Source organism: Anas platyrhynchos, chromosome 3, assembly GCF_047663525.1.
Source record: "Anas platyrhynchos isolate ZD024472 breed Pekin duck chromosome 3, IASCAAS_PekinDuck_T2T, whole genome shotgun sequence".
NCBI classification, from domain to species: Eukaryota; Metazoa; Chordata; class Aves; order Anseriformes; family Anatidae; genus Anas; species Anas platyrhynchos.
Window position 1 is genome coordinate 27,740,332 of NC_092589.1, and position 13,184 is coordinate 27,753,515.

Here is a 13,184-nt window from a genome sequence, read left to right on the forward strand (position 1 = left end):
GTTGAGATTTTGTTATGTTTACTTGTTTTGGTCCTTCAAGAGACTACTGCATATACACACTCTTCACATGTGTTACTGTCAATGATACAATGTTCACTGCATTATTTCTTAAGATACTCTACTGTCCTCACCTCATGACCACTGTATCATGTTAGCAGAGCTTTCCCACTATATATTTATTCTAGAGCACTACTGATATTAGAAGTCTTGCAGCTCTTAGAGGCTGCCAAACATCTCTCTGCTGGAGGCCTGGCTTCCTCACTTCTAGAAATAACACGTCCTTCGTAATTTCGGAACACTCACTGGAGATGAGCTATTTCATAGTAACCCTCTGCTCTACCCCATGGCAAACATGCTAGCTATCCTTAGAGTAAGGTCAGTTGTAAAGCCTCTCCTTCACCCTGGCTAAGAGCACTCACATGATATTTAGAGGCCAACAGACTGCGATGCCATGTTGTGCAGCAATGTAGCCCACCTGTCTCTTCTCCCAGATGAGCCCCTGGCTCGTGCAAGAGGTTCACATCCCCCTCTCTCAGGGCACCTCTCCAACACTGGCAGGCCCAGGCCACCCGTTTCCCCATTGCCCCATTCTGCAGGTGCTGGAGGCGTGTGGGGCTCCAGCCGCAGCCCTCAGAGCCAGACCTGGAGCTATGTGAGGCACTGAGGCATGTGCCACATGGCCGCCACCACCCTGCTTCCCTTTGCTTTGCGCTATGCAATGGCTGCTGGGTTGGGTGGCAGATGCCTGAGGTGAACCCCTGGGGATATAGCTGGGCGTGCTGTCCGTCCATCCACCCATCCATCTTTCCGTCCGTCTGTCCGTCCGTCCGTCCGTCCATCCATCCATCCATCTATCCATCCGTCCGTCCGTCCGTCCCCGGGCCGCCTCTCCGCGGATCAGCCAGCAAGGGGCGCTGGGCGGCGGGTTTGCGGGGCGGCGGGTTTGCGGGCTGCGGATCACCTGCAGCAGCGGGGGGGCCGGGAGCTCCGCCCTCCCCCCCCCGCCGTTAATCGCATCCCCCTCCCCCTGTGCCAGGCACTGGCACTGAGGCGGCCGAGCCGCTCCGAGCCGTGCCGAGTCTCGCCAACCTGCTGCAGGCGGGCGGGCACCCGCACCCCGCTCGCAGCCGGGGCCGGGCTGGGGCTGCCGCCTCCGCCATCCCCGCACTTGCCCCAGCCCGGTAGGGCGGCCAGCCTTCGGCCGCCTCCTCCTCCTCCTCACCGTCAGCCACCGCCGCCGCCCGGCAGAAAGACAGAGCGGGGGAGCCATGGCCGAGGGGGGCGAGGGCGAGGACGAGATCCAGTTCCTGCGAACTGTAAGCGCCGCGCCTGCATCCCCCTCCTCCGCGTTGGGCCGGGGGGCGACGCCCGGGATTTGCCCTGAGAGGGCACCGGGACCCGGGGGGGTTAGGGGGGATGCTGCCGGGTGAGGGGGCTCCGAGCTGCCCCCCGCGGGGGGGGTTAGTGGGGTTGGAGAGCGGCGGTGCCGCGGTGCGGGGGCGGCCCGGGGGTGGTGGGGGGCGGGCAGGGCTCCCCCGCCGCCTGCCCGCAGGTATCCGCCGCTCCTACTGCGGGGAGTCCCCGGCTTCAGGCTGCGGTCGCGCTCCTCGTGTGAAAACAGGTTTTATATATTAAAAAAAAAGAGTGGCCTCTCCCCTCGCAGCCCGCTCCGCAGCAAGGTTTCCGCTAACTTGCGGAGCGCCCTCCTCGCTGAGCACGGACTAACCCCTTCTCTGGTGCGGGCATCCCTTCCGTACGCCTGTCTTCTTCAGTCCCGAGCACGTCAAGCGCTAGAGCACTTCTTCCCCGAGTTTAATTAATACGTCGGGACTGCCGCTTTTTACGCTTCTCGAGGTTATTTGTCTTCTAGCGACGCTTTTATTTACCTGCTGGGCCATCTCCCAAGTGCCGCTTGTACGCACAGCCCCAGCAAGTTTTGTAGATGGGCATATTTGCATGGTGCTGTACGCACGCCCTGTCACAGCTTTTGGAAAAATTGCTGAGATGTTTGATAGGGTGATATAGAGACACTGAGACCATGTGGTACAGCTCATTTTCCTTTTTATTTAGTGCAGTCTGACTTAGAAAATGTTCATGATATATGTCTTGTAAGAAAATGCATAGAAAGGAGGGGGAAGCAAACCACGTAGATAACGTATGTGCAACACTTCATCTGCTGTTGGCAGCATTATGAATCCTGGATCTCGGTGGTCCTAGCTTTATTTCAATCAGAAACCGGGAGATAATAAATAAATTTCCTGTTAAAATATTTTGAGTTCTTGGAAGGTCTGGTTAGGCAGGGAATACAGCTGTTATGCAACACTAGCATGAAAATTGTTGACTTTTTTTTTTTTTTTTTTCCCTCTCAGCATTATTTGACTTGTATTGTAGCATTGTATAACACCTAAAGGCAAAACAAAATACTTCTTTGAAGGAAAATGTGCCATTCAATTTATGAGTTTTATTGTTAGTCCTTTTGCTGGTGAACATTTCTGGGAGACTTGTACCATCACAGGCAGGCTTACTGCAGGTTTGAATGTTAAGCGTAGCTCATGGAAGTGCTGTTATCTGAATGCTTAATAGGGAAAGAGAAGCAGGGAGCATGCTAATACTGCTCTGCACAGACAGAGAGTGTTACACCACAGCACCTGACAGCAGCAGCACATTATGTAAAAACAACCCTCCTGATAATGTGCGTCAGGCTAAGCAGAGATCTGGCAAACACAGCCTTAGACCATCCTGGACGTTTTTTTAGGATGTCATACTGGTGGAAAAATGACCTTGAACAGGGTAAACTGAGGCATGGGGAAGGCATTTTGTGTAGTGAAATAAAATCATAATAATAATAAAATAAAAAACCTTTTTGCATGAAGTAGTGAAACTTAAATGTGTAGTTATTTGTAAGTAGTGAGTTTTTACTTCTCTTTTGTTGGAGTTATGAACGTTGCTTGGAGAAGTCAGTTGCTTTAAGATGTAACCTGTGTAGTCTTCCTTCTGTCCTTAGAAAGTTTGGATTAGCTTTCTGTAAAGCTATTAGGTATGTGTAAATTTCTGGATGGCATTGATAGAAAGCACTCGAAATCAACTGTTACCTGATAATTGCTGCAGTTTCTCTGCTGAGTTATTTATTTTTGAAACAGTAATTAGGGACAGATGGATTCATGAATGCTTTGGTAGTTAAAATAGAACTTTTCAAAGAACACCTTATGCAAGCGAAAAAGCTTTCTGTGCTCTGAATACCTTAATCATGACATCTGTAGGCCCACTACATATAGACAGTATTTTCTGTCTTTTGATAGTTCTGGATAAACTTTATGAAAATTCAGGTTCTCTTTCTGATGTTGCAAAATTACTGTAGCTGTCTTTAGAGCTTGCCCTGGAATTTAAGCACAGTGTATTTTTTTTTTGATGTTTAAAGAGAGATTAAATTTTCTTCAATAAAAAGATGCCTTTCTTTGCAGTTAGCTATTAAACTGCATTTGTGTTTGTAATTTACATGTTGATTGCTAATTTTCTTTTGTGTGTGTGTGTCTTTTTCTTTTCTCTGCACACATTCCTGTTTCACCCAACAATTCCTCTTCTCTTGGTGGTGTTTATCTTATGATTATTATTATTACTTTATTATTAATAAGGTGACATCATGCATTTCCTCCTACAAATTTGCTGCTAGGGTGAATGTCTGTTTCAGTTGGGAATGGTTTGATATGTCACTTCTGAAAAGTGAATGTAACCTATTAATGCCCTGGGTTTCTGGAGGTGTCAGTTCCTATATTGATCGAGACAAACCCAGACAGACTGGAATTGAGCTCTTCTCCAGGAGGTTTTATATAGTCCTGTGAATTATAGACGTCTCCACAGACAGTGGTCTCCTCATTACTTTGCTGAATATGGCAGGTGGATTTACCCTTATGTTACATGTACCCATTTTTAGGCTTGGATTTGCATTCCCCTGACCTCCCACTAAAGGCATGCATGAGGTGCAAGGGGAGTGAAGAGGAGCAAGTATCCTGCTTTTGGTTTTATTAGTTGTATGTCTGGAGGATCACCACCTCCCTGTAGAGGATCTATTTATTTATTTATTTAATATTACAAAGGAGAAAGATGTGTACAAAATAAACTTTCATTGTTTATTCTTTATGTTGAATAACAAAAACTGTTTATAGTTAACAGGGAAATGACTTGTTTACTTCTTTTCTTTTGTTTCAGGATATATAATTTATCAAAAGGGAAAATAATTCAGAGCTCCACGGGAGAACAGAAAATGTATTTGCCTAAATGCATAGGCTCCTTTCATAATGTGTACATTCAAGGACTGACTTTTGTGGTTCAGTATGCACATAAAGGCCTTTGTGTGGAGGGGTGTTGTGGAGGATAGGGTTGAAACAGTAGCAGTATTTCAACAAAATACTGCCTAGGAGTATCCCTTACACTGGTTAAAGATGTCCTGAGTTTTGGAAGCAATTACGTACCAACGAGTGATGAGATGTTGCAATTCAGCTATTAGATCTCAGGATGTTCCTGATGCCAGTACATCTGTTTTCCTGGAGCTGTGGAGTTCCTTGCATCAGAGACAGGTCTTCTTTAAGATGTTTATGGTAGGTGACACCATCAAGACACACTGAAGTAAGTCTGGGGTTATGGTCTTTCTCACTGTCCTGTAAGACAGTGGAGGCTAACATGCCTGTCAGAAATCAGAAGCACAGTCAGTGTGAGCAGCACATTTTCCACAGGTTCTTTGAAGTCACTGTCTCTTTTTTTTTTTTCTTTCCTTTTTTTTTTTTTTTATTAGAATGCTGATGTTGTTCTGTGCTCCCTGCTCCACCCCCCTATTTGTTTAATAAAGGCTCTTGCTTGTGTGAGTGTGTTCTGTGCTGCATTATCTTGTACGTGGACTTAATTGTTCTGAGTATGACTATGACTGTCAGAGGAAGTTGGAAGGGTACTTTCCAACACTGGAAATGTACTTCTAAATGAAGTTAAATGTTGTTTAGGTTTGCTGTGCAGAAGATTTTGCTAACTCAGTGCTAGGATTTTGTACTTCAGATGATAAAAGAATGGAGTTTGTGGCAGAGAATTTTTCTTCGCTCTGAAATGAAGAATGTGGTTCAAATGTAGTTGTGTTTGAAGGACAGAAATTCTGTGATTCCAGAGTCACTTCTGTTGCAGATATTCCTCTTTATAAAAGCATTTAAACAAGGACTGCCACTTCAAATATGATTAACAATCACATACTTAGGTGCTATCATGAATGAAGATGGAACTACAGGACAAAGAAAGAAGCTGGACAAACCAGATCTTGAGATTATTTTAAGATGATAAGAAATGAAACATGAGAGGATTTGTTTCTATGTGTATCTCTTGGTGAAATAGAATAGAAATTATTTGTTTTCCTCTACAGTACTTTTCAGTTACTGTTTATCTTTAAAGTATTTTTTTAAATCATAATATGTAATACCTTTGATTCTGTTAGCTGCAGTCATCAAATGTACAAATGCAGCTGCCAATATGCACTGAGAAAAATGCACAAAACCAGCCTTGGCTATTAGGAATGATCTTAGAAGGCAAAAACATTGAAAGACAATTTGGCTAGCCTTTGTTTATGTTGAAAGCTATTCCTTGTAACTGTCTGTGTGTGACTTCTGAAGATTCACCAGGGACTGGCACAAGAGACCACTGTTTAACAGCTCATGTGAGGGATGGTGTGGCTGCCATTGCAGTGTCTGTACTTCCCTCTCTAAGGCACTGCACTGCAGTATGGATACTGAATCCACTCTCAAATTCTGTTTTGGCATTGAACTGGACAGACTGTCTGTAGCGAATGCATTTTACCTAGGACACTTAGTCCATTTCTTATTTGGGAATTGTGTGAATATTTTGCATATCAATGTTTTAATTCCTAATTTGTTAGACAAACATTCTATACCACCCTTAGAGTGATTATCACTGGATAAAATCAGTTGTCTGGTCTGTGTACTGTCTTGTCTGGTGTTCTGCATCTGGAGGTTGTCTGTATGGGACACACGAGGAAGCTCCATAGCAAGCAGCTGGTCCACCAGAGAGACAAGTTTCTTGCTAGAGTTAGCTGGCTTGTGTTTTGATGCATAGAGAACTCCTCTGCCTTTCAGTGCCTGAAAGTGTTATAATGGATGGTGCTGCTTAGCATCATGAAGGCCCAAGGAAAATCTATCACAGGAACTTGAGCTGTGGATACATTGTAAGGAGAGAATTCCATTATAAACATGGATTAACTTCTGACCAAAGACTTAGCACAATTTCAAGAGCTACATCTGCCTTGGACTTCTTTATTTTAATGCTACATTACTATAGGTGTATTTTAAAGGTGGCTTTCCTTTTATATAGCTGTGTGGAAAATGCGTGTGATGCTTCTAATTCAGGAAAGTACACCAGTTCTTGTGCAAAGATAAGGGTGTGTTGAAATATTTCTCTGAGTCAAGACAAAAGATAGGCAAGTGACCATGTGGGAGAATAATGAAAGTGGGCTGCATCCACGAAGTACATGAATTAAACTAAAAATATGGAGATCTTTTCCTCCTGATTTTTTTTTTTTAAACTTACAGGTGTTACGTATTAAAAGTGAGTTTTGGTTTTGTTTTCTAAACTGTTGATTAAATTTACTGAATTGGCTCAAAAAGTAGACTTTGTTATGTGTGGACAGCAAAAGAGAAGTTAGAAACTATCTGTGTGTGTAGGTGCTGGGCTTTCCTATTTTTCCTGATAAAATGTAAGTGACATAAATTTGTTCCTTTTTTGTATCATGGTACTAGTACATAAATAACCTTTGAACTGGTAAATGGACACATTTTATGAGGATGATGAAAGAAGTTTAAATTTTTCTTTGTGGTTGTTGTGGTTTGAACTGTGGTTGATTAAGGAAGTCAGCAATGTACTTGCTATATTGTCCAAACATTTTTTTCTTAATCTGTGCACAGAAAGAGTATCTCTTTAGTTATTATCAAACAGTTACTCATGATGCTATGGAGAAGTCTCAGAATGAAGCCCTGCTGTTGTAAATATGTACCACACATTTATTAGGTACTGATAAGAATGTCTAAAATAAATACACTAGTCAAATGAACAAATATTTTTTTTTTATTTTACAACCACTTGTTTAAAAAAAGATGGCTTAAGATGGCTTATGTTTGTAAGGGTTCCCCCGGTCACATAGGGTAACGAAGTGCTGTTTGAGGTCTCATGAGTGAAACTTGGATCCCACCAAAGGCAGAACTATTGACTTCAGAGGAACCAGGTTTTCATCTCCTGACTTTGTTTGCAGGCAGACTGACTACAAATGTGTGCCTAATAGTTTTTACTGTGTAAATGTCAGTTTGCTTCTGAAAACCACAAAACTCTGGGAAGATTCAGTATTCTGATTGGAATTGCTCCTAGTTACAACGTTGTTAGGAGACTTTCATTGTTGTCTATCGGATGGATCTTCTAGTGCAGCATTTCTGGGAAATGAAGCTCTATTAATATCTGGAGATGGCTGTCCCTCTAAAGTGGAAATAAAATTGCAGGAATTCTCTGTGTTTTGTATTGGTCAGGGGCTTTCTCTTTTATACATCATAAACAAGAATTTTGCTATTGATTGCAAGGGGACACTTCCTCAAAAGAATAAATTCTCAAGACAAATAACCACTAGGGGCAAATGAGTAATGTTTTCCCATTAATACCATTTTTGACTTCATCTTTGAACAAAAGTGCAAGAAAGTTCTGCATCTCGAGAGAGTTTCTTACTGATGTATGAGATAAGACTATCAGAAGCTGGGCTCTGGCTTGATTGAGCTACTTGGTTTGAATTTTCTCCCCAAGCATTGAGCGTAGGTGAATAGAAACTGTTGTTATTGAAGTACATAATCCAGACACCTTAACTGCTTTTTGGTGTTTTTGTCCAAAGTTATGCATATGCATTACAAAGAGCTGTTTCATTTGGGTTAACTTTTCCTTTGTTTGTATGCATTTGCATTTATAACATGAATTCTTGAAGTAAAAGTAATGTTATCCACAAGTAGTAGGAAGAGGACATGGTATTTCTGAAGAAAACTATACAAAAAAAAAAAAAAAGAGGGCAGATTTTTCAGTCGTCGTATCTTGTCACTGCTTCCTTAGATTAAGAAGCTTTAAAAGATGCTTTCATGGCATGTGGCAAGTAAAATAACAACCTAAGAGTAATGTATTTTCTCTTAATGAAAGCTGAAAATGTGAAACCTGTTATTTCATCTTTCAGGCATCTTGAAAACACCCATTTTAAATCTTAACCGTGGTCAGAAGGAAGTGAGAACAGAGCACTTGAATTATTTATGCAGTTTATACCCTGGAAATTCTCCCAATAGCAAAACAAGAATAGCATAGCCTGGCATAATTCTCTGTCTCTTGTCAAAATCCCACAATAATTATAAGACCTATACTACGTTTTGCAAGTGTATGATATTGAAAGCCATGTCTTGCTGTGCTTTGTGCCCCACTCTGGAAGGGAAGACCCCTTGAAGGGGATGCCTGATGCACCTCAGTAAATGAGAAAAGGCACGAAGGGACTAGTTTAGGTAACAGCTGAAGCCTTTTAAAGGCAACCATAGCAATGCAGAGCTACTGCAATATTCTGTGCCCATCAGGGGAACAGCAATGATATTTCTTTATTGTCACTGCCAATAAACAGAACAACTTAAGAGCAGCCACTGCCTGCAACATCATCACAGAAAAGATCATCCCAGTTTTCTAACGAAGACTAGCAGGAGCTCCCACCTACTTCTATGGCAGCATAGCTTTATGCTGTGCTCACTTCTTAGTAAGCCTGAGCTTCACTAACTAGTTGTGTATTCACTTGGGAAAGAAATCTTTCTCTCTCTCTTTTTTTTTTTTTTTTTTTTTTTTTTTTTCCCTTCCTAATAATAGTGATGTTTGATGTTACTTGTCAGGTAAGCGTTCTTCAGATATGCTGCTACTCCCAGGGCCCAATGATATGTAATGCAACTACAGGTTTGAACAGACACATTTGAGACATATTGTGATTTAGTGGAAGCTTTGCTTAGTTCTCAGCATTGCTTTAAAATAAAACAACAAAAACAACAACAACAAAAAAAAACACAACTCCATTTTGAGCTGACAAAGATTCTTGTAGAAACATGATGTAGATTTCGTTTTGATATAGAAGTTTCCTGCAATCCTATGGAGGAAATGCTCTTGTATTTTTGATAGTTCGAAGATATTATGTGTGGTGTTATGCCTCCAAGTCCACATCAGAATTGCATTAGCAGTGTCTCACAAGAGAGTACTATACTCAGTAAGCTACACACTGGTTAATTTGCAGTTGCTTTTCTAGTAACTTTCAACCTCTGAGTCCAGCATTTTTTGTTTGATCTCTCTCATTTTTTCCTTTTTATTATCGTAGCTGATGAGACCTCTCTGTCTTCTGGTATTGGGTTTGATTGCTCTTCCTGATACAGTTTGACACACTTCAACCCAAGTCTGTGGCAGAACTTGCTACTGTCTTTAGTTATTAATTTAAACGTTCAAACCGGTAGAAGGATGTTTTCCTGAAGGTGGCTCTTAAACTTGGAATTTGTTTCTTTTTTAATTAATTTTTTCTTGTTGTCTTGATATGACAAATGGCAAGGACAAAGTCTTTCCTTATTTTTTTTTTTTTTTCCCCTCTTACAGAACAGGACAATAACTATATTAAAAATGTCACATCAAGTTTACCAAGTAGGAGAGTGGTTATGATGAGAACTTGAGTAATCTGTTTCTCCACATCATTGTATTGATGTATTGATAACATCTGATGCTTTTGGAGTCCTTCAGCTCAAAAATCCTTAATTTTAGCTGTACAGCATTTGATGAGAAAAGGAGGGATGTGTGAGGGAAGGGTGTCAAATCTCATTCTGAGTTTTGTCATCCTCTTGAGAGGTATACCTTGGTGCCTGGCTTTTCTCCAGAATAAAACAGATGTTTATGCCTAGAAATTTTAACTCTGAGTTTAGGTTAAAGTTTTTTTTTTTTTTTTGATAATGAAGTTGAAAAATAAGAATTATGTTGTAAGAATTTGTAAGATTTTTGTGTTCTTAAAGATGAAGAGAAATATACTTTTTTTTTTTCTAGGAGAAATGCAGCTAAAAATACACAAAAAGCACTGTATAGCTGCAGTTTTAAGTACTGAAGAACTTACACCTCCTTATTGACTGCAGCCAGCTGAGAATGGAGATGTTTACTTTAATTTAGGAATTGTCATACCTGTTTGAATCATAGAATGGTTTAGGTTGGAAGGGGCCTTGAAGATCTAGTTCTGTTCCCCTCCTCCTCCCCCTGTTGCCCCCAGCAGTCATAATATACTGATAATCAGTAGATGAATGTGGATTAAAGATATGTCAGGCTGCAATGTTGGTATATTTTATTGAGAATGTTTACCTCTTTTTAGAGCTAAAATCAGTATATTTTAGAGCTAAAATCAATATATTTTATTGATAATGTATAGCTCTTCTTTTTTATTCTGAGATTTCTAGCTGAATTTTAGTTTATAACTTATGTGTCTGCTGCAATTGCAGCTGCAGTCTCTAAATTTTTTCTTTCCTTACTTACTTCTTTAGATCTGTTAGTGAAGCAGAATTATATATTTTCTGTTTTACCTGTATTTTTATTCTGTGCTCTGTTCTGCATTTTTTTTTTTTTTTTTTTTTTTTTAACGAGCATCAGTGACTATTCTTCCCTTCCAAACCAATTTGTTTCAGGGGATACCCCTCAGACTTGGTAAGTTGCTGCTCTCTAGAAATCCTGGCTTAAGGAATCATTTACTCTGGCCTTGTGCACAGGGGTGTATTCTGTTGACTCCGAGGAAAGGGTTAGTGGAGAGATGCTGTATCACTTTTCCTAAAGCTCTAATCCTGTAAAGTAATCCTACTAATATGGTGTGTGAGAAATGCTCAGGCTTCAGAACTTGATGGGAGAGATTTGTTTCCATGCATGGCACCTGCATTTCTGTTTACATAGGAAAGCCTTGCTTCACTTTTTGGTTTACTAGCAGAATTAACTAACATGGGTTGAAACACGCATTCAATGAAAGAATGAGTTCATTTGGGTATTGAACTGTGGGAGTGTTAACGCTAACAAAATTCTTTATGTATCTATGTGATTTCATATCAGTGAGTGAGATTTCTTTTTTTTATGATGATTTATGTCTGTTACAGAATTACAGTTTGACAATTGGAACCACATCTAGAACTTGGGAAGCGCGCTTTGTTGTAGTAAGTTCTTATTCAAAAGTTATGGCTTGCTATTAGTAGTTATAGCCTAGTAATTTGTTTTATTGGGAGGTGCAGAGAAATGAACAGTTCTGTGAGTGAAATGGGTTTGTAGCTATGTTGCTCACTTTAAATACAGTAATCAGATGAAGAAAATCCTGATATTCCTTTCAAAATTTCTAGCTGGATCTCATTTTCCCTGCTGAAGGAATAATAAAATGTTTAAGTGAAAGAAATGCATAAAACAGGCAGGTTGGTATATCAGGTTGTTAAAGGCTATTTCATTAGTAAAAGTGCAGAAGAAAATACTTCTGGCCAAAAAATGTATTTGTACCATAAGCTTAAAACCAAGTGCTGCATTACAAAGACTGCTTCCAATATAAACATGGCTGTATTACCTGTTGCTTAAGTTCTGTTGCAATTGTAATGGAAATTAATTGATTTTAGTCAGATGTTTAGCAAAATAATCTACTCTGTATCATTAAACATTTTATGAACCAATTTGCTTGCCCAGGACTTCAGGGGGGTCTATATGGCTATATGTTTCTTTTAAGTCTGGTTCTGCTCTCGCTGGTGATAATGTCAAGCCTCTTCCTCTAGACTTGAGCACCTATCATCTTGTATGCTCTTTGTCTGCAATTTTAAGCACAGTTAATGTTTATCTCGTTTATGCCCCAAAAATGTGTGACCTTCTTTTCACACAATTAGCTTTAAAATGTGTATGCTTCACTAATTGTGCTTCAAAGTGTTTACATCTAAATGCTGGTAAACCATTCCAACTTTGCCATGGAGATGTACCTGCTTGTCCAATGCAACAAAGGTGATAATCTGTCATGTTGCTATCTGAGAAGAAAGCTAGATTGTTCTTATTCTGTAAATCTCCTGAAGTCTTCATTAATTCTTCATTAATGAATGAAATATTGCTCTTGCGGAGTAGTATCCTTAATTTGTGTTAGCAGTGCACTTTTACTGTGTCCAACATAATTTTTATGTCTTCCATGGAATTCCAAGTCAGCTCTAATTTGGGTTTGAGGTTATGTATACTGTTTAAATTACTCAGGATGTCATGCATACTGTGAGGGAGTACTGTTTTTTAGGTACTTGATATGTACAAAATACTTACTTTTCTTATTCCTTTTACTCTTCCAGTCCCCTATCTTTCTTTGTATCTTTTTTTCTTCTCACTTTTTAAAAATTAAAGCAAAACAAAAAAAAAAAAAAACCAACTTTTTTTTTTTTTTTTTTCCTGGTCTGTATTGTAAGATTGGAGACCTGACTTGTCTTGAAGCTTTTACTTTTAAGCAAGTACAGTTGCTTTTGTTTAGTTAATAAAGAAAGTTTCAGTTATACTTCAAGGTAAGCAACTATTTTGTCACAAAGAGTTTCTGAGAGATCTTGGGATCTCCTGTGATTTATTTGTTGTCTGTAAGCCTAATTAAAGCCAATTTTAGGGATATTAGATTAGCACTTCCTGGAACTGAGCTCTCACTGTGCAGTGTTGCTCTTTCAGACGACTGTGTTAACTATGGCAATGGTGAAATTGCAAAAATTAGGTACACTTTCAGGCTCATTGAAAAGAGCATGTTAATGGTGAAATGTCTGCCTCTTTTTTTTTTTTTTTTCTCCCCCTGATCTGATCAGAATAGCATACTTTGTACTCAGAATGTACAGTAAAAAACATATAGGTATAACAGTAGCAGGTCTTTTTGCTTCTACTCCTGTTTTTCTGCTTGGTGTAGTCTGTCTCTTTGACTCTTGGCTTACAGTAAAATTGACAGGCTTTAATGGAAAGGTCTTCAACCAATTCTTGGCTACACATGATTTGCATGGCATTATCTGATAATATTCATTTTCCAGGTTACTTCCTGCTGAAATAAGCTGAAAATTCACTATATTTATTGAATTTTCCATAAATGGGACCAAACTTTCTGTGCA

The 13,184-nt window shown here is 40.0% G+C and overlaps 1 protein-coding gene across 13 annotated transcripts in view; it reads left to right on the forward strand.

The window, feature by feature from the left end:
• Positions 1–1,032: 1,032 nt before the first annotated feature.
• RYR2 (ryanodine receptor 2) overlaps positions 1,033–13,184 on the forward strand; it is a 406,035-nt gene continuing 393,883 nt past the window's right edge. For 7 of the 13 annotated variants that reach the window (XR_011808125.1, XM_072035588.1, XM_072035591.1 and 4 more), the window contains exons 1-2: positions 1,034–1,316; positions 11,196–11,252. Coding sequence is in view for 12 of the 13 variants with exons in the window: in XM_072035588.1 (XP_071891689.1) it covers positions 1,269–1,316; positions 11,196–11,252 (105 nt within the window). In the remaining variant the exon portion in view is untranslated. Of the gene's footprint in view, positions 1,317–11,195; positions 11,253–13,184 lie in introns of all 13 variants that reach the window. The other 6 variants (XM_027453781.3, XM_072035589.1, XM_072035593.1 and 3 more) reach the window with 2 other exon arrangements.